The sequence below is a fragment of the Bacillus rossius genome, chromosome 16, assembly GCF_032445375.1.
Source record: "Bacillus rossius redtenbacheri isolate Brsri chromosome 16, Brsri_v3, whole genome shotgun sequence".
In the NCBI taxonomy this organism is placed as follows: Eukaryota; Metazoa; Arthropoda; class Insecta; order Phasmatodea; family Bacillidae; genus Bacillus; species Bacillus rossius.
This window is the reverse complement of record NC_086343.1, coordinates 45395968-45417242: the sequence shown is the minus strand read 5'-3', so window position 1 is coordinate 45417242 and position 21275 is coordinate 45395968. Positions and strand designations below refer to the sequence as shown.

Genomic DNA, 21275 nt, shown 5'->3' with positions numbered 1-21275 from the left:
ATTCTGAAATTTTTAAAAACATTTTGTATAAAAAAATCCACATTATTTTTGGGTTGTGGGGGGGGGGGGGGGAGTCTAAAACCTCACCACAAATCACTAAGGGGGAGGGGGGTTAAAAATTTGCTAAAAAAAAAATCACGTGATTAATGGACGACCTCTCACCTGATCTTCATTTAGCTATGTGTGGAACTGACAGCACCACCTATAGAGTGAAATACAAACTAAACACGAAAGTTACTATTTCACCACAAGAGTGCAGCTCTGAATGCAGGGAGAGTACAAAAAATTTTCTGTCACTACAGCCCTTTCAAATTACTAACGCTTTCTCATCCAAAATTCTAAGTTTTGCATTTTGGCATTGCGTGTATATAAGTTACGTGTTTCTAAGTTATGACAATATTAGTTGTGTGTTTCTAAGTTGAGATAGTTCTAAGTAATGACTTTCTACGTTACGGCATTTCTAAGTTGTGTGATTTTGCATTGCGTGTTTCTATGTTAAGTGTTTCTAGGTTATTACAGTTCTAAGTTGTGACAGTTCTAAGTTATGACTTTCCAAGTTACGATGTTTCTAAGTTGTGTGGTTCTGCGTTGTGTTTCTAAGTTATGATCGTTCTAACTTATGACTGTTCTAAGTTACATGGATTTTTTCAAGGTTTCTAAGTTATAACTGTTCTAAGTTGTGTGTTTCTAAGTTACGTGTGGTTCCCCTTGCGTTCGGGTCACAGATTTTATTTTATATTTAAAGCTGAAGAAAGGTTTTTGTTGCATGAATTATTAATATAAATTGTTTGGCGTTCTCTTGTATACTATAACTTTTTTTAAATAAACATACATTCTATGAAAGGGTTTTGTTTTTATGAATAACTTTACCTCACAACATTTTTTTTCCCCGCATAATCATCGCACCCCTATTTTTCAAACTTGATTTTGGTATAAAATGTGCAACGATTATGCAAGAAAACACAGTATATGCAGAACTGGGCAAAATACTTTGAAAATGTATTTGAAATACAAATTACAAAATACTTGTGTACATTTATAACAATACAGTTACAAAATACTCAAAATAAAATTTAGTTTAGATACAAAATAGTATTTTAAAATACAGATGAAATTACAAAATACATGCAACATTTTTGTGAGCAACGAAGGATGAATTCCCTTTAAAACAAACCAGTCTCTCATTGTGTCACTCAAGCTGTGGCGTTTATGGTTGTGTATTATACCTGCAAATGAAAACAACCTTTCAACACGACCACTAGAGGTTAAACTTGTATTATATAGTAAGAAAAGCTTTCGCACCACTGGATAACCATCTAGCATACTCGTGTGGGTAGCCTTATCTTGTAAGTATTGTAATAACTCAAGTTCAATTTTGTTTGTTTGTGCAACACTTGATTCATTATTTGTATTGACATGGAATGCAAACCAATCATCTTCTGCTGGTGTGTAACTGTTCTTGTCATCTCTCAGTGGGTTTATGTCCTTTGCAGCCACTGTTAGAACCTCTTGGATCCGTTTTCTCGTGCTTTCATTAGTTTCAGTTGCAGGTAACCAATGCAATTTGAAGTATGGATGTGCACATGTTGCAATAATGGCTTCATTTACCTCTGAAGTTAATTCAAAATATTTCTCAAATCTTTTCAAAACTGATGTCTTCACAGCTTGCAAAAGATGTGCACCAAGTCTGAAAGTTTGGAGTTCTAGTTCTTCAAACTTTTTAACCAATGTAAAAAGTGTTGGTAGTAATTGGCCATAATAGCAGCCATCTCCCTGTACGCGGTCAAGAGCAGCAGCAAGAGGGCTAAATATGTCTTTAATGGTGCATTTCAATTTTAGTGATTCAAAAACTTCTGGTAATTTTTTTTTGAAATTGTATAATCTGGCAGATAGAATCGTACATATAATTTCATCTGGTAACACAAGGATAACTAAGTTTATGTCCTAGGATAGAAAATATTATTTCAGCCGATTTTGGTCGGCCTGAGGCATTCCATAAAGTAGAACACTTGGCCAGTGTTGGGTGACGAATCCTCGAAATTGATGGATTGCTTTCAATGGCCTTATTGATATCTGTTGTTGCAACGAGATTTAGTGTATGAGATGCGCATCTCAAATGTTGAGGAAGAATCAGTGGATCTTTAGATGTCGTAAGACTGTCATCGACATAAATGAACATTAACTCAGCTTCATGAACATACGTGATAAGACAGAAATTTGTAAAATCTGTGATACCGTTTCTGTTCAATGATATCACTCACTAGTGCCAGATTTCAAATAAATAGCCAATCCTAATTTCCAAAATTATAATATCCAGCAAATAAATTAGATGTTTTATAAATGCAAGTACACAATATATTTTGTATTTTATAAAATACAAAATACAGTAAATGCACTTCAAAAGTATTTTAGATACAAAATATAAAATACTGAGACATAACTTTCTACTGATACAAAATACAAAATACCCAAAAATATCGAAAATACGTATAAAACTACTTGTATTTTCGATACTGCCCAGCTCTGATTATATGTTAGGTGACAGAAGTGTATTTAATTTAAGGGAGATGAAGGTTTAGGTAATCATAAAGTAGATTTAATATCAAACTCTATTCTTTAGGGATACTATAATTTAAAGTGGTGAAAGGGAGACATTTTCCAATAAAATTTGATCAATTTTGTGAAGCAAACTATAGTCCTTTGCAAATAAATTATGGAAAGTAATAATATTATAATAAAAAAAACCTTCATGGTATGATGTAGACTGAGTGTAATTTCTGATACCAGTATTCCTTTAATTAGAAATAAGATGTTTCAAAACTAAAAATTAATGGGTATCATGAAGTAAAATACAGTCCCATGTGGTCTATAATGCAATACTGGTAATTAAATTGTTAAAAGAAATCATTTAAAAAAATTACAGTTATAATGAAGTAGAATGCAGTTCCACCCGGTCTATTGTATGTATTAAAACGGGGAAGAAATATTTGAAAAAAAGATTTTTATAGGAAAAATAAATCATGGTATCGTGAAGTAGACTACAGTCCTCACCCAGAATAGTATATTTTGAGATATTGATAATTAATATATTGAAAATAAGAATTTATAGGAAATATATTTGCTAGATTGTAAGAAGACTAAAGTCCCAACCTGTCTATTGTATTTTGCAATACCAGTAAATAATTTATTGATAGTAATAACTAATAGCAAAAATATTCACGGTATCGTGAAGTACACTAAAGTCCCGCCCGGTCAACTGTATTTTGAGATAACTTTTTAATTCAATGTAATTCACTATTCCCGCGCCTTTAAAATTTCAGTATCATGAAGATTTCTCATACATAGGGTGCGCTGTAATATTTCACCATACAACAGTAATTCATAATGTCTACAGACATTGATTGTTTGGTAATGAAATATTTTCTAGGAATAGAGAAGTAGACTACAGTCTCACCCGTTGTAGTGTATTTAACGATACTGGTTTTAATTATCTATAATTCACGTCTCCCACAAGTTTTATTTTTCAGAATCATGAAGTTCTTCAATAAATAGGTCATGTAGTTATGATTCACAATACCAATGTAATTAAAATCATTTACAGAAATAGTGTCTTTGATAATGAATTTTCAGTATTGCAAAATAGTCTAGAGCAAGAGGAGATTATAGTGATGTTTACGATACATATAAAACATAATATTCAAAAAATGCAATATCTGAGAAATAGTGTGTTTATACTTCTCTGCTTAAAACCCCAATTTCCCGCACTTGTCACATAAGAATGAAGGGGTGGTAATGATGTAAGCGACGCCATCTTGCTGAAAACATTAGTAATGTTATGGAATGGTAAAATGCACTAGCCCCTTAAAATTATGGCACAGTTTAAATGCTATGTTACAAAAAATGCAACCAAATTAATTTGGGAAATTGCTGAAGAAGCAGACACAACAAATGCTCACTTATAAAATTAAAATAATTATTATAATACTACCATCACTCAATATTAATTTTTTTCCTTCTCTCACATAGAGAGCGAACTTTCTTCCTGCAGCATAATTTCCCAAATCTTAAGTATGTTTTAGAAATTTTTAAGCAAGCGTATGTGAACAAAACCCCAAATATTCTGTAATTACAGTAGAATCTCAGTACTAAGTACTTACAAGGACCTCAAGTTTTTGTACTTAGTACTGAAAGTACTTAGTACTGAAACATACATACATATCATCTTAACAAAGAGAAATAAATAAATAAATAAATAAATAAATAAATATATATATATATAAAAATAAATAAATATAAATATAAATAGCTACAGGAGAGCCGCAATGCCATATGTCTTCGCAACTGCGACTTGCTTTTCCCCCTTGTCTAGTTCTCTGAGTATTTCCACTTTTTCCTTAAGCGTGAATTGCTTTCGTTTCTTTTTATCTCCAGGATCACTCATATTGTAGCAAAAATACAATGCGGTGTCTAAATAACGTAACCTGAAAATAAACTCAACAATAACAATAAACAATCCCGGCACAGACATCAAACAGTATTTTTAGCGTAGCGTAACACTTTTGTCTAAAAAATAAATACTTCTCTCAAACTTCCGTATTTCGATGTATCGAATGGTGTCGTGTTGCTCACGTCGCATACTACGTACGGTATAATCTATGGTAGTGCGCGCAACAGTTTTTGAACTTTGTTTTGAGGGTTTAGAGGTTAGAAAATACGTTGCGGTGGTATTTGTGTATGTTTGTTCTACAACATTAATCATTTGGCTGGAAATTCAATTACCAGTTTAAGTAAATTTTGGTGTAGTAATGCCACGCTACTAGTAGAATTTATAAGTTATAGTGAAAATATGATACTTTAAACTGAAACTGTTTTGCATGATGAAGATACGATTTTTGGCGGGCACTTAAAAAAAATATGTTAAAGTGAAATATACGTTATAATGAGGTACGTTGTACCGGTACTCTACTGTATTTCAACGTCATTCTCACATGATCACACACTAACAAATCCCGTTCAAGCTGTCCGTTGTCCATTCATTATGCAACAACAGGTGAACCACGGCAACCTTGCAGCTTGATGTAATCTGTGCTATGCAGTGTTGCCATGCGGCATCCTCAAGTTTTGAAAAAACTGCACACCGCGCTATTTCAACACTTTTACTAAAAATTGTGAACAGTTTATTTGGGTGTTTCGGTAATATTTTTGCCACTTTCAAAGGTTCTACATAATTGTTTAGAACTCAAAAAATTTAACTTAACTTATGCAAAGAAAATATACTTTCAAAATAAGCAACAAGTGTTTGCCGTTCATTAATGACAAAACACTAAAATGATTCAAATGCGAAACATAAAGTATTATCCTGCCATTATATCCATTTTAAATAACACAAAATCTAGTCAAATATTATGGAAAAAAATCACTACTTTTTTTTTTAAAAGGTATTTACTAAAACATTTCAATTGCCACAATTTGCTGTTTTCCTTTCTGTTGCTAACTGCTTGTAAAAGCCTGCACAGCTAAGTGTACTGTCTTAATGTGAATCCTCAAATTACTCTTTTCAGCAAACTTAGCTGAACACAGAGCACATGAAAATGGTCTCTCACCAGTGTGTTTCATAAAGTGACTACAAAGATGACTCTTTTGAGTGAATGTAGCAGAACATAATGAACATGAGAATGGTCTCTCACCAGTGTGTTTCATTGAGTGTCTACGAAGATCACTCTTTTTAGCAAATGTAGCAGAACAAAATGAACATGAGAATGGTCTCTCACCAGTGTGTTTCATAAAGTGGCTGCTAAGAGCACCCTTTCGATTGAATGTAGCAGAACATAATGAACAGGAGAATGGCCTCTCCCCAGTGTGTTTCATACAGTGCCTACGAAGATTACTCTTTTCAGCAAATATAGCAGAACATACTGAACATGCGAATGGTCTCTCACCAGTGTGTATGATTGAGTGTCTACGCAGATAACTATTTTGAGTGAATGAAGCAGTACATAATGAACATGAGAATGGCTTCTCCCCAGTGTGTTTCATACAGTGTCTACGAAGAAAACTCTTTTCAGCAAATGTAGCAGAACATAATGAACACGAGAATGGTCTCTCACCAGTGTGTTTCATTAAGTGGCTGCTAAGAGCATCCTTTCGATTGAATGTAGCAGAACATAATGAACACGAGAATGGTCTCTCACCAGTGTGTTTCATTAAGTGGCTGCTAAGAGCATCCTTTCGATTGAATGTAGCAGAACATAATGAACATGAGAATGGTCTCTCACCAGTGTGTTTCATAAAGTGGCTGCTAAGAACACCCTTTCGATTGAATGTAGCAGAACATAATGAACATGAGAATGGCCTCTCCCCAGTGTGTTTCATACAGTGTCTACGAAGACAACTCTTTTCAGCAAATGTAGCAGAACATACTGAACATGCAAATGGTCTCTCTCCAGTGTGTTTCAAAAAGTGTCTATTAAGAATACCCTGGGAAGTGTATGTAGCAGAACATACTGAACATGTGAAGGGACTCCCATTGTTGTGTTTACCACTGATTTTGTTGGGAATCACAGATGCACTTCCCTTGAGATTCACTGACTGTTTTGTTTCTGTGCCTTTCTCCTCCACACTCGGTCTCAACATCTCCAAATGAGCCGGCTGAAATGAGCGACTGGACTGTGCTGTCATCTCGTGATCATTCACGGCTGGTTCCGTGTCTCTTGCAACCACGGTCCCCCCTTCCTGCTTGCACAAGTCACTGCTTCGTCCGTGCTCTACAAAAGACAACATGATAAATGTCAGAACATGAAACAGAATTTAATGTAAGTACATAAACACAGTGTGTACGTTTCACACTGTCACATCCAAATGTCTCTTGTGCCAGCACAGTTTATCGACTTTGTATCTGTTTGATACGATAATAACCAGTGTTTACACTTAAATGAAAATCCGTGGAACTTCTGGGCGTGTCAGATGCACACATGCACCTATGATATACCTGCTCTTATATACATTGTTAAACAGGCCTAGTAATCAATTCTAAACAGAATTTAATGTAAGTACATAAACACAGTCACATCCAAATGTCTCTTGTGCCAGCAAAGTTTGTCTACTTTGTATCTGTTTGATACAATAATAACCGATCCATCAGGCAAAGTTGCGCCGCTCGAATGGGACATGGGATGAGCGGTAGATGGGTGTTGGTCTAATGGGGATGTGGCACGCGTGGTGGTTAGGTGTTCAGGGTGGCTACAGAATGGTAGAAATTACGAGGGTTATTTATTTTTCAACCTCCAATCGGCTGTAATAAAAAAACGGGAATGAATTGGGAAATTATTTTAATGTCAAAAGAAACGTACATCTTTACTCTATTTTTCCACATAATCACTGTGCAGATTGAGGCATTTGTCGTACCGATGCACCAGCTTTCCAATACCCTCTGCATAAAATGATGCCTCCTGCCTATTCAGCCACGTTTTAACAGTGCTCTGCAGTGTGATTACAGTTTCATTTCTCCATGGCATGCCCATTAATCAATACCCTAATCGCTCGTACACGAATTGACACGTCTCGTAGTGTTTACCCCCTTCCACCAACCATGTGGAGCGGCCAACTCACACCTCAGTGGAAGCTTGGTTATGGGAATGTCAACATGGCTGCAACGATAAACTGTACGGCGAAATGCGAGCTGCGTGGAGTCATCCGTTTCTTACAGGCAGAAGGGCACACTGCAGCAGAAATCCATCGCCGAATAAGTGTTGTGTACGGTGAAAACTTTATGAGCGATGGCGTTGTGCGAGAGTGGTGTCGGAAATTCCGCGAAGGCCGTATTGATGTTCATGATGAAGGTGTCCAAGGAAGGAAGTCGGTAGCAACAGATGAAACAGTTCAGAGAGTTGATGCAGTTGTTCGTGAGAGACGTCGATTCACGATTTCAGAACTGTCTGAACAATTTCCACTCATTTCAAGGCCAGCCCTATACGCCATTGTTACAGACAATCTCGGATACAGGAAAATCTGTGCCCGATGGGTACCCAAGATGTTGACTGACATCAACAAGGAGCGGCGAATGGCATCAGACTTGTCGTTTATGCTGCGTTACGCAGACGATGGTGAATACTTTTTGACTCAAATTGTGACAGGTGATGAAACATGGATTCATTTCGATAATGAAGAAACAAAACTTCAATCACAACAGAGGATGCACACCTATTCTCCAAACAAGCCGAAAAAGTTCAAACGGACATTCAGCACCAAGAAACAGATGGCTACAGTGTTCTGGGATCACCAAGGTGTGCTACTGGTTGATTTCATGGAGCCAGGGACAACAATCAATGCTGCTGCATACTGCGCGACACTACGACGGCTAAGACAGTCGATACGCAACACGCGGAGAGGAATGCTGACATCTGGTGTTGTCTTGCTTCATGACTACGCCCGACCGCATAGTGCCGCTGTAACACAACAACTCCTTGCAAGATTTCGATGGGAAGTGTTTGATCACCCTCCTTACAGTCCGGATTTGGCACCGAGTGACTATCACCTTTTCCCCACGTTGAAAAAGTGGCTTGGAGGACGACGCTTCAACACCAATGATGAACTGCAGAGCACTGTTAAAACGTGGCTGAATAGGCAGGAGGCATCATTTTATGCAGAGGGTATTGGAAAGCTGGTGCATCGGTACGACAAATGCCTCAATCTGCACGGTGATTATGTGGAAAAATAGAGTAAAGATGTACGTTTATTTTGACATTAAAATAATTTCCCAATTCATTCCCGTTTTTTTATTACAGCCGATCGGAGGTTGAAAAAAAAATAACCCTCGTAATTTCCCTGACTTTTCCTACCTGAATGTAAGGTTTTCCCTGACAAAAATAGATTTTTGAAAAAAAAAAAAAAAAAAAAACACTTTTTATGCTTGCTTGAAATCAATTACAATTAGTGGTTGTGTGTGCTTTCACGGCTACTCAATACCTATACAAGTTACCTAAAAATTAAATTACTGCAATACCTCAATGTGCCGGGCAGGACTGGAAAAGAATTTTGTAAGTTATGACTTCTATTGCATACTAAAGTAATGGCCATAATGTGCAAATTAAATCTACAAACTTCATTGTAGGAATAATTCATATTTCATAACAAATGCAAAATATATTTACAAAACAACACCAGAATGTATAAATTACAATCACACTGTGGAAAAAAAAGTTATATAAATAAAAACATCAATTATCTTGTGGATTTCAGACGCAAAAAGTACATAAGTTTTATACCACATACAAGTTTTAAACCACCATTTTTCACTTAAATTTCCCTGCTCCAGGACAAAAACATTTGACACACACAAAAGAATATATGTAGAGACATTTAACATTTAAAATATTAAAAACCATATAACAATATCAGTATCAATTACGTCTTGGAAATTTGTTCAATTCTGTCTTCCATCATTCCAATTTCTCTTTGGGCATCTTCCATCAGTTTTAACTTTTTAGCCTTTAGTTCCTTGACCTCTTGTGCTGCATGTCTCCTTTTATCTGCTTCTTTTTCCTCTTTGCTAAGTCTTTCTTTGTCTTCCTGAAATCTTTCCCAGGCATTGCGAGCTGCATGGATGAGGGATTTCATTATTGGGACATTTGCAACACCACCAAATGAACTAACAGCATCATATGTTGTTCGCCTTGCCACCAATGTCTGCTCTCTCATATTTTCTATTATGCAGTCTTCATTTACAGAAAATCCTCGTTCCACCTGTGCATTTCCGTGAGACAGTATCATAACCATCTTCATTACTTCTGTTATATTCTGCATTTTCCCCATATCTCTGTGCAACCTTGCTGCTTTCGAGCCACCTAACTTCACAAAACTTCATGGGAAACACTGTGGATGATGAAAGTCTTGTGTATATTGCCCGCCGAGAAGGAGTATCTTTGAAAAGATAGTACAAGGATCTCAAAAAGGCAATAATATCCCACCCCATTTCTTTAATGCCTGCCTTAAATGCACAATGCATTGTGTGAAGTCCACAACTTCCAATGTCAAGAAAAACAGGACTAAGTTCATCTTTCTTTAAATCCTTTCTTAAATCTTGCAAAAACCTAAAATTGACATTGGGTCCATCCATTGAGACTTGAATGATTTTTAACAAGTCAATGTTGAGCGATGAGAGAGATTTAACAAATGCATTCAGCAGATCTGAACATTTTGCGTGACCTAGAAAAGCTGAAGTTAAATAGCGAACACATACTTCATTCTTCTGAAAATTCCAGAAACGAATGGTGATATCCATTTGTTGTTTCTGAGACACCTTATTCAAGGACTCATCAAATCCAATAACTACATTCTTGCATGCATGGAGTGTTTCAAGTAGCATATTTCTGAAATATGGTTCTAATCCATGAAGGATTACATATGCCATCTTATCACGCTGCATTTGCATTTTTGCTGCAATGTCACGGTCGTGAAACATTATGGGAAACAAAGAAACATCTTTGGCAGCAGACCTTAATGACTTGTGTGTCATAACACTTTGTAGGCACCATAAAACTTCTGCCTTTGTAATACTCTCACCCAACACAAAACTTTTAAGTGCACGACTGTGATAATAACTGACTTGCACTGATGAAACAGCAGGTAGAGCAACTGAGACTTTAATATTTTCACTGCTTGTGCACAACTGAGGAAGAATAGTGCTCGATGAAGTGCTGGGTAAACTTATGCCGGAACTACTTGTAAGCACACTTGCTAATGCAGCAGTTGCTCCAACACCACTTGTTGATGTAGGAGTCGCTTCAACATGTGGAGAAAAATACCTGGTTAGGGACACTGTTGAGTGTCCACTGGAAGCTGCCTTCATGTGCTTACTGCTGGCAAGATGGCTTGTAACCGCACGCCTACCCATGTTGCTGAGAGAAAAGGTGTACCGACATAGTGAACATCCAGCACGGAATGGATCCTTATCATCTTCATATAACCAGGCAAATTATTCATCATTGAGCCAGTCTTTTTGGAACCTTGTGCGTTTGTTTGGCATGCTTCACGTCCTAAAAAAAGAGTGCAATGCTTAGTGCCCATTTACTGAATTCCAGTACTTCATATCCAATAAAAATACCACACACACATATATATATATATACGTGTGTGTGTGTACAGTGAGCACCATTAATTTTGAAGCAAATTCAAATGGGAAAAGAATTTTAGAATAATATTGCACTAACATTTAGAGGCACCAGTCAATTATGTAAGATAATGTATCTTTCTTTATATACAATGTGGGGATGCTGATATACTTGTAAAATAATTTTATTAAATCACCCTGCCCTTAATGTCCACAATCTTTATTCAGCTTACATTTCACAATGTAGCAAATGAAAAAAAAAATCAGTAGTTTATATACACAAGCGCTGAACGACTGTACTTCTCTACCGGACACCGAGCAGCTGGAGTGAAGTGGTAGGGTGTAGTGGCAGCAATAACGAGATAACATACACGAGAAGGGACGAGAATGGAAATACACGAGGAGTGAGGTAGGAAGACAAGGAACGAGTGTGTTGAGGGTGCAAGAGATGAAAGATGGGATGGGAAGCATTAGTAAAAACAAAGCAAGATCAATTTTCCTTCCCTTGTCCATGTCACACGCATAAAAAAAAAGCACCAAGTTTGGTTGCGTTAAAAGAAAGAGATAATCATCACAACGTATGTTGAGTAGGCAACGAGACATGAAAAGTTTTTTTGAAAATGCACTTAACAGTAAACTAAGAGACGACGTTGTGGGGAAACTTTTGTTGTTTTGTTCGTGTTGAATGGCTCCACCTTGATGGAGACAACTTAATTATGTTGGGCTTTCTTTCTCTGTGTAAAACAATACTGCTTAGGTAACACTCAGTTGGCATGTGTTAGAAGTATTTAAGCCACAGTTAGGTATTGACTTGAAAACATAAACATACATATACATAATTACCAACTGACAGGAGTGACAATGCGCACATTTCATTACCATGCAAAAGTCTTTGGTTCTGGTTCGACGATATTTACACAGTTTTATTCGTTGAATTTGGGTCCTTAATTTGATATTACCTCAGCTAGATAGGTTCAATTAGGTCGGTAGAGCTTAGAGTCTCTCGCTCATCAGACCTCTGAGTTAAGTTAAGTGTGTGTAAAAATAAATTATATCAAAAAAAGTCAGTTTCTTGTAGACAATAGTTTTAACTTCAAATATCTGTTTATAATTCCTTTAGGCTGCCATGTGACAATTGTATGGAGGTACATAACAATGAGCCATGAATTGGAGTGACAGATTCTAGCAATTCTTTTACTCACGTATTTATCACTCCTAGGGTCTTTATCTTTTTAGATAAAGCCTACTTAATTAAGTACGTTTACACCCTAATAATACATAATTACCATCCTTGGTCCAGGATGCCTACTACTTTCCAGCTATTTCGTAGGATTTAGATTCATCGACGTCACGAAGCAGTTCTAGCTTAAGCCGGCCATTACATTCTTTTTCAAACCTTCTCAAATTAAGCCAGTTAACAATGCTTGACTTAGTTTCAAATGGTGGGCCGTCATTGGCCGATTACCACAAACTGTTACATTAAACTTCTGAAATCAGCGCGCAACAATAGCGTGGAACACAAAATTTCTCATAAATTTTAAATACACAAATACTGAAATAATAATTTACATTAAATAATAACGGCATTAACTTTACCGTTTACCGTTTAAATTCAATACCTCCTTAGAGGGGTCTCGAAAATTGTCCAATTTCAAACGTCTAATTCAGTCCATAGAGTAACATTGTCATAGATATGCATTTAAAAATAATTACCGTTTTTAAATAAATTAAATTTCTGACATAGAGTACACATTAAACAAAACATAAATAATAATAACAACTTAATCTGGTAACAACATTAAATGTTGCAGTACAGATTATTGCCGCCCTTGTCAATCATATTCAGGGTGTCTACAGATATCTGCCAAACCAATTTCAGGACTCTTTCAGGACCTTAGTGACCACTAAACACGGCAATTTTTGTTTAAATCTGATTCAAGTAAACTTGAATCAGATGCATCAAGCCCACAACATCAAGGTTTAGGCCTAGTATCTGTCACATCACTACAAAAATTTGATTTAAGCTTAAGCCTACTAGTTATTAGGGATTGTTTGCCTGAACTCAAGTCATTCACTAACTGAAGATGACGTTTACCCTTTTCATGTGTCTTAACTGAGTTGACACCTCCATGCAGATGTAGCAAAATGCTCTATTCGTATCAGTTTCATCGCGTCTCAGCCACAACTTACAGGTGCCTGCATATGGCAGTTCATACCAGCTGTTTCGAAAACTACATTTACCAGGCATTTTTATAATCACAATTTATCCACTACACACAGAAACACCCACGAGACATTTCATAATACACACAATCTGCAAGACATTTTCAACACAAATGCTTGTTTAATGCTAATTATGCAGTAATGTACTTGTGTTTATATTATAGAAAATGTCTTAATAAAATAGATTTAATTATCCTAAACATGTATGATGACAGAGAGAAAATATATTTTCGTAGCACACACACATGCATATAGGCCTATATATAACTGAAATATCACTACATATTCGTTTGTGAAATACAAGGGAAATTTAATGTGTAAAACTGAAATAAAAGGGGTATAACTCGGAAAATTATGTCATTGGTTGATGTATGGTCACGTCACGTTCCGTTAAATAAAAAAAAAAGTTTGTTTACAAGTTTAAAACTCACGCGTGTTTAAATGCTTGCTTCCACTTTTGCATAAATAATTACCATAATAAAGAGTAAATAAAAGTTAACAATGTCAACAAACGTAACTTACCTAGCCAGATTGTAATTTCTGCCACCAACAATAATAATAATAAAGCAGAGGCCAAATGTGCTAATCATAACATTGTATGTACATCCTTTCATAATAAATTATTCGTCGTGATTTGATTTGTAACACCTACAGCACTAAAATACACAGATTGCTTTTGTGATGTGTCTCAAGTTTAATCATAAAGCCAAATACCACACTGGCACATCACTGAAGTTTATTCACATGAACGGAAAACTGCTTTGTTTCTGCATATGCTGTTTCGAATAGTTGTACACGCTTAGTTCTGGCTTACTTTACAAACGAAAAACCTAACTTCGCTCGTTAAAAGTATTTTAGTATCACAGTTAAAAATACAGCTTCCTAGTACATGGAGACGTTCAATCATGCGTTTAATTTCCCACACGGATGAACAGCCATGTACCTTTGAATATATATACTGTATAGAAGTCGCCAGCCCAGGTTAAAATTTCTAATACGGTTTTGAGGTAGTTGGTTAATTCACCGCCGCAATCGCCACCATCTCTAGGGCATCGACTTGTGGTGGTCCCTAGCGGACAAGTGTCGAACTCTTCAAACACTCCTTCCCCCTCCTGTTGAACGACCTTGAGCTGCAGTGAATGTTGGGTGGTGGGGGGTGCGGGAATGACAGCGGGCGACAGTGCTGCGCTCTAACGTGTAAATAACAACTAAGACGATACAGGGCGTTACGGCAGCGCACTGCAGCGGTGAAGTTCCCAAGCTGCTCATCATACGCTTCTGAAAAACGTAGAGTAAATCCTATCCACTCGCGACTTCTATACAGTATATATATTCAAAGCATGTACTACGCCATCTTGTAACAGCAAAGGCCAGCGCACAAAGTGGAACAGCCAAAAAAGTAGAAGAGCCAATTGAAATTGTTCATGTTAACCAACAGCAAAAAGTCACTTTCTGAGTATTACCAAACGGTATTACCCCACATAAATGCTACTACAAATACAATGTATAGTTGGTAGACCTGTACATTAAATTTGTCTGTCCGTACGAGACATAAACAAAATTTTTTTAAAAAAAGTCTGTTTTATTAAAGTTTAGTGACTTTTCACACTTTTTACATTAATTTCCGGACTTTTTCGTGACTTTCGTAACCCATCCCTCAATTTCGTGACTTTCGGGACTTGTAGACACCCTGATATTGAACAGTATTCGTTAACTCGTTCAAAACAGTGCAATGTGATTGGCACTTCCCTTTCTTCATCGCACAATACACAATAAAACTTCTCGTTGCCTAGCAACGCGCGCACAAAACGACGAAAAAAAAAACAACTCGGGAGCGACAACCTCTCCTTCTTTTATTGTCTTTTACCGGTGCTCAACGGAAATTCGCGCACTTTTAAACACTTTGCATCGGGTCGTCGCTGCTAACAGACCTGCACAATAAAGTTCACGGATTTTACCGCGAAAAATCTTCGAAGGCGGGAACTGCCGCAACTCTTCGACTGCGTATTCTCCCTTGAGCCGCTCCTGTTGAGAGGGACGTGGAGGACTTACTTACGGTAAGTATGATTCACAAAAGGTTACAAAGGGTGCAATGTACACGTGAATCAACAATAGGATGTTCTCCAGGTCACGTCACGGCAGTGGATCGGCGTCCACCTGCGGTGATGACGGCATCCTTGCTGCGACTCCTCCTTCCTGCAGCGGACAGCGGCGTCGAGATGGCGCCTGTCCTCAAAACGGCGAACAAACCTGGACTGGTTCACCACGCGTCGACGGGGTCTGGAGTGGGGCGATGGTGCAGTACCAGACAGCACGGCACCTGGCACTGCAGCTGACGTCATCAACTGCTACTGCGGCGGCATCTAGCCACCCTGCCTCACGACTACGCGCGAGGCGGCGTCATGGTGTCTGCGGTGCTGATTGTGTGGGGCGAGATCACCACTTCCCACAAGGAAGCACTCGTCTGCTCCCACCACTGTTAGGTACACAATCGTTGCCAACCGCACTATGTCTAGTTCACTCTGGTGTAACCTTCGCACCTGGCTTAAGTATAGGTGTCCGGGTTTTAATCACTAACTTACTCACTATGTGCGTACTTGTACTCTTGCTAATACAAGTGTCTGCAGGCAATTACAACTTGTGTTCTTGATGTAATGTAATGCGATGCCAATATTATAAATACTTAATCAAATTCTTAACTTACTAAACATACATAGATCAGATTAACATTGTTTGAAATACAATTAATTATTGATATCTATTCTTGCATAACAATACATGGTTATTAATAACAAATAAAATCAATATTAATATTTTGCTACTAACATATCACATTGTTAGTTTATATATGGTGATTATGCATCACAGTGCATTTAATTGTTCATGTTCTCATTTCAATGAACATTTCATACATTTCACAATACATTTCATTATAGAATATTAAAATTTCACATATTTGCATTTGATAATAGAATATTTAACTTGCAATTTACATTTGCATTTCATATTATTTACAAGTGATTATAGTGTACATATCATATAATGTTATTTACATATTATCATTATGTACATATCATACAGTTTACATTTCATACATTAGCATCTCATCATTATGTTTACATGGCATACAATCAAAATTTCATAGTGTTTTTCACATCTTGCTTCCATTAGCAGACAAGAATATATACAAGAGAAATAGTATGTTTACATAATATTACAAACTCTTTTTTATTTTTCATTTGGGCTGCGATTAACTTAGCAGCTGTAGAGGTCTTATCTTCCTCTTCTCATGTTTCACGCTTGTGTGTTCAACCCGCAGTGGTCTCGCTGGGTTGAAAAAAAGTTCATCTTTCATTTCATCTTGGTTAATCTTATCAGCAATTTGAGTCTTGCAAACACTCGAGGCTCCTGGCTTCAGCGTGGTTAAAGTTTCTTTGCAATCAGCTGTTTCAAAACATGCTGGATCAAGATAGCTTTTTAACACATTGTATCATATGTTCAATACTTTTCATTTCTTTTTCAAATAACTTTTTCTTGATTTCGAAGCTTTATAACTTCTGTTTGGCGAGATTGCTTGTGAACACTTGACTGCCGGAGTATCTTCACTTCTCGCGACAAAGGGCTTAGATCCTGAGTTTTTCAGGTCCACAGTCTTCGCTACTCTTCGTATCTTGCAACGAATACTATTCAAGCATCTATAACAGTTCCACGAGTGAATAGTGCTGCGATTACATAATCTTCTTGTATAGGGGCTTTTCTTAATAAATCCTCCAAAATCGTCTTCCAATCTAGTGTTTTCATTTCATAAAATACCAGTATCTTGACATCCAATGTCAAAGAAAATAAATTTATGAGCTAAATCTGATTGGATTTGTATGCGAAAGGAGTGCATACTTTTCTAATCTGCATTCTGAGGAGAATGCAATCCTACAGATCATTCTTTTCCCTAAACACTCCCAGAAATGGTAATAAAATAGTGAATTTTAACATCAATACTTCTTCTTTTCTTTAAGTGTAATCTCAACATATTAAATATTTATTTTCAAATAACATAAAATCTTAGTGATTTCTTCATAAAACAGTGAAGTGCTTCGCAATGGGATTAACCAGCAACATCAATAAATCAAGGTAACCTTTATAATTCTTGCTTGTAGTTGCAAAGTGCTATGTGCTTTTAGAAATGCTTTGCCTGCCAGTGCTTACACATGTTTAAACAGCAGGATGGGGTTTCATACCACATAGGTTCGACACTAAATAAGCTTAACTTTTCTTCTCGTTTAACAGTACTAAGTATACACAGCTTCACATAAATAGGCAAGTCTAGTTTCATGTACAGGAATTAGTGATATTGAGTTCATACTCATACGAAGAATCATGCAATATACCTACACATGGAAGTTTTTTTAAAACTATGTATAAATGTAGTGAAATATGTACTACTAAACAAAAAAGAACTTTAAATATACTTACTCATAACAACTCACTGTTCAGAGAACTGGGATAGCTTGTCACAGTTTCAAAAAGCAGAGGTATAAATTTAGGGCTATGATGGAAAACCACTTTCTTATATCAGATCACACACTGTGTGGCCTAGGTCCATATTGTTTACATATGAGCAGAAACAAAAAAATAAATTTACAAAAGCTGGGAAAAACTTGTAGTAAAATGTCAGAGAAATCGTATCACATGTTTACTGCTTGATTGTTGAGGATATTTCATCATCTAGCAGTTGGGCTTCCTTTTGAGCATCTTCTAATATTTTTCTTTTTTTTTCTTTCAATGATTTGATGATTTCTGCTGCTCTTCTCTTTTCTGTCTTTGAAATTTCAGCTTCATTTTCATCTTCTTTCGTTGTTCCAAAGCTTCATGGTATCTGGATCGAGCGTTCCGAGCATAGTGCATCATACTCTTTGTTATATTAAGTTTGGTAATGCCTCCTGCATTTCTTACACCTTCCCAAACAAGCCTCTGTGCGACCAGAGATTCATCCGACTGGTTTTCGAGAAGAAACTCGCGATTGACGGAAAAACCCCTTTCCACCGCAGCATTTCCATGCCAAAGAACAAACACTTTCTTCAATAGAAGCATTAAATCATCTGACCCTGTCAATTCTAGCACATCTTTCCAGAAGTGGTCTAGTCGTGTTTCTCTTGAGTAGTGTTTCATTTTTTCAATGAAAACAGTGTTCAAACAAAGTGATTTGAAATTTCTCTCCAAACTGTCAGCACACATTCCTGTGATCCATTTGTTTTCAACAAATATTTCTAAACAAACCTTGAGTCGCTTTGAAGCAATTTCAGGGCTATTAGAAATTACTTTCGGATCACAAAAAGACAGTCCTCTAGTAAAGGTAAATGTCAAAGGAGACCTGTCAAGCACTTTGCTGCAAAATGACTGCAAGCATTTCATACAATCTCTTTTGAAAAGGAGAATGTCTTTAGGATTACTATCAACCACTTTTCTCATGGCCTCGCGTGTTTCATACCCTACATTGACTTTCTTAACTTCAATTAGATTTTTGCTATCATTTGTGTTTATCTTTACAACATTCTTGGCTTTGTCCATTACTTCTTTTTTTACAAACCTGGTCAATTTGTAACTATTAATAATAGATCTCCATACAAGAAAGGAGCCATAGGTTGATCACTTTGAAAGGCAGTCGAAAATGGTTCTACTTCTGATGCCAGTACTTTAAAAAATGCTAGCTTGGGTCCTAGCATTTTATCTGCTAGGTAATTCTTCATTAACTGATAACTGGCAGATGCTGGTTCTTTTTTTTCTATAGTAGCAATTTTGACATACTCTTGTAAATGGATCAAGATATCTTGAGCTCTGCTTGCAACCTCAATGTTTTGAAGCCAACGAACTGCACAAAATTTTTTTGGGAAATTTAGTGGACCCAGAAATCAAAACATAGTCACTTCTCCGAGATGGGACATTTTTAAAAACATTATAAATAGACCTCAAAATTTCAATAATGTTCCAATCAGTCGACTTGATGGCTACCTTGAAAGCATTGTGCAGACTGTGTAGTCCACAGGTACCAATTTCTAAAATAACAGGATCGTCTGGATTTTGATGATCATCTTTCTTTAAATCTCGAAGAAATTTCAGATTTACATTGGGACCATCCCATTGCAACATGCAACATATGCTTCAAATTGAAGGACGAGAGCTGCTTTCTAAATGCTGCTAATAAATCAGCCGATGTAGTATGACCTAAAAATGACGACCCTAAATACCTGCTAACTATTTCATCTTTTTCTTTGCTCCAATACCTCACAATAATATCCATTTGTTGGGTTTGACTTATTTTATTAAGACACTCATCAAAAGATACAGCAAAACAATCTGTGTCAGATATATCATTTCTGACTTGAAGCTGAAAGTAAGGGCCTAACCCGTGGACTATGGTGTATGCCATTTTTGCCCTTCCTAGGGCAATTCCTTTTGCAATTTGACTATCTGGGAACATAATCGCAAAAATATCAGTAGTTTTCCCAGCAGCTGTCATTGAAGAATGAACAGAAACAGACTGTAGGCACCACAATATTTCTGCTTTTGTTACGTTATCTTTTATGAGAAATGTTTCCAATCCATGTTTGTGAGGCAGTGATTCTACTGATGGGGTTGCAACCGGTCCACTAACTGAATCTCCTCCTACTACTTTTGCTGTTTCAGACACTGTTTCTTTTGGATTCACTGCTGCCATCTCCTGTGAAGTTTGTGGTTTCCTCAACATGAATACCCCGATACCATATGACATATCCCTTCCACACATTGCTGAAACATGTTTCTGTCCTTTCATGTGACTTGTTAGGGCTTGTTTGCCAATGTTGCTAAGAAGCACAGTCTTTTTACAAATTTTACAGAAAGCAGAAAACCTATCTGTATCAGTTGGTGTCACCCATGATGCTAGTTCAGGGTCATTCAACCACTGCGGGTTGAAAGATGTTTTCTTGTACTTTGAACAAGACATAGTTATAAATAAAATAACCTCAAAAGCGAAATAAATACACCAGACGAAATGTAGGCCGTAACTATTGGTACAAAATTACCATATCTTTAGAAAACACTTGTGATGTTCGTTTATGTTACATATTAATTCTCAGAGAAAGAAATGTCAGTTTTCTTAAAAAAAAAAAACCTTTTCTACAAAATTGCGACTTTTTTGATTTCCATGTTTGTTTCGTTTCAAGTTTGAAATTAACGTCGCCTTAAAAACATTCCAAAACTTTCGTACATGCAATGTTTATTTATTTAAATATATATGTATTTTAAGTCAATGCCATTAGAATCAAGGCAAAACACACACACTATCGTATTTAAGGTGGTGATTACTAATTTGATAACGAACTATGCAGTAAAGCGCTCAAAGTTTCCTCTTCATGCTGTTAACCAATGTAAACAATAGAAAATGGTTTTCATATTACCGTTTCTACAAAATAATTGAAAACCACACGCTATAATTTAACAAACTATAATTCACACACACACTCCAAGCCAAAGGTAAGCCCGTAGGCCTTTATTTTCATATCCGTAATCCAAAGCACAAAACGGTAAACGTCTCACGAAAAGAAAACAAATTCAGCCATCATAACCGTTTTTTTCCGCTCTGCCATGATCAACTAATCAAAATCACGGTAAGTATAGATCATGGTAAGTATCGATCGCATTTCACAGCACAACAGATTGTCATGCGAAGTCCGTAAAGCGTTTATTCATTTATTTATTTGTTAGTTTTAATGTCGGTGACGTATTAAATTTAAACTGCAGTTGGGCGAAAATGTATTAGGTAAATTTTACAAGAATGTAACAATTCTATGCAAATTCCAGTACGTTTCTTAATTTCCCTGACTTTTACAGGAACCATGAAATTCCCTGACTTTTCTCGGTTTTCCCTGACCGTAGCAACCCTGCCTAGCATCGAGAGACAGTCTCACTG

General features: G+C 36.6%; 1 protein-coding gene across 6 annotated transcripts in view; it reads right to left on the bottom strand.

The window, feature by feature from the left end:
- Nucleotides 1-978: 978 nt before the first annotated feature.
- LOC134540489 (gastrula zinc finger protein XlCGF57.1-like) overlaps nt 979-21275 on the bottom strand; it is a 46518-nt gene continuing 26221 nt past the window's right edge. For 5 of the 6 annotated variants that reach the window (XM_063383296.1, XM_063383293.1, XM_063383295.1 and 2 more), the window contains one exon: nt 979-6764. In XM_063383296.1, the coding sequence (XP_063239366.1) occupies nt 5491-6764 (1274 nt within the window). In that variant the 3' untranslated portion in view covers nt 979-5490. The remainder of the gene's footprint in view (nt 6765-21275) is intronic. The other variant, XM_063383298.1, reaches the window with a different exon arrangement.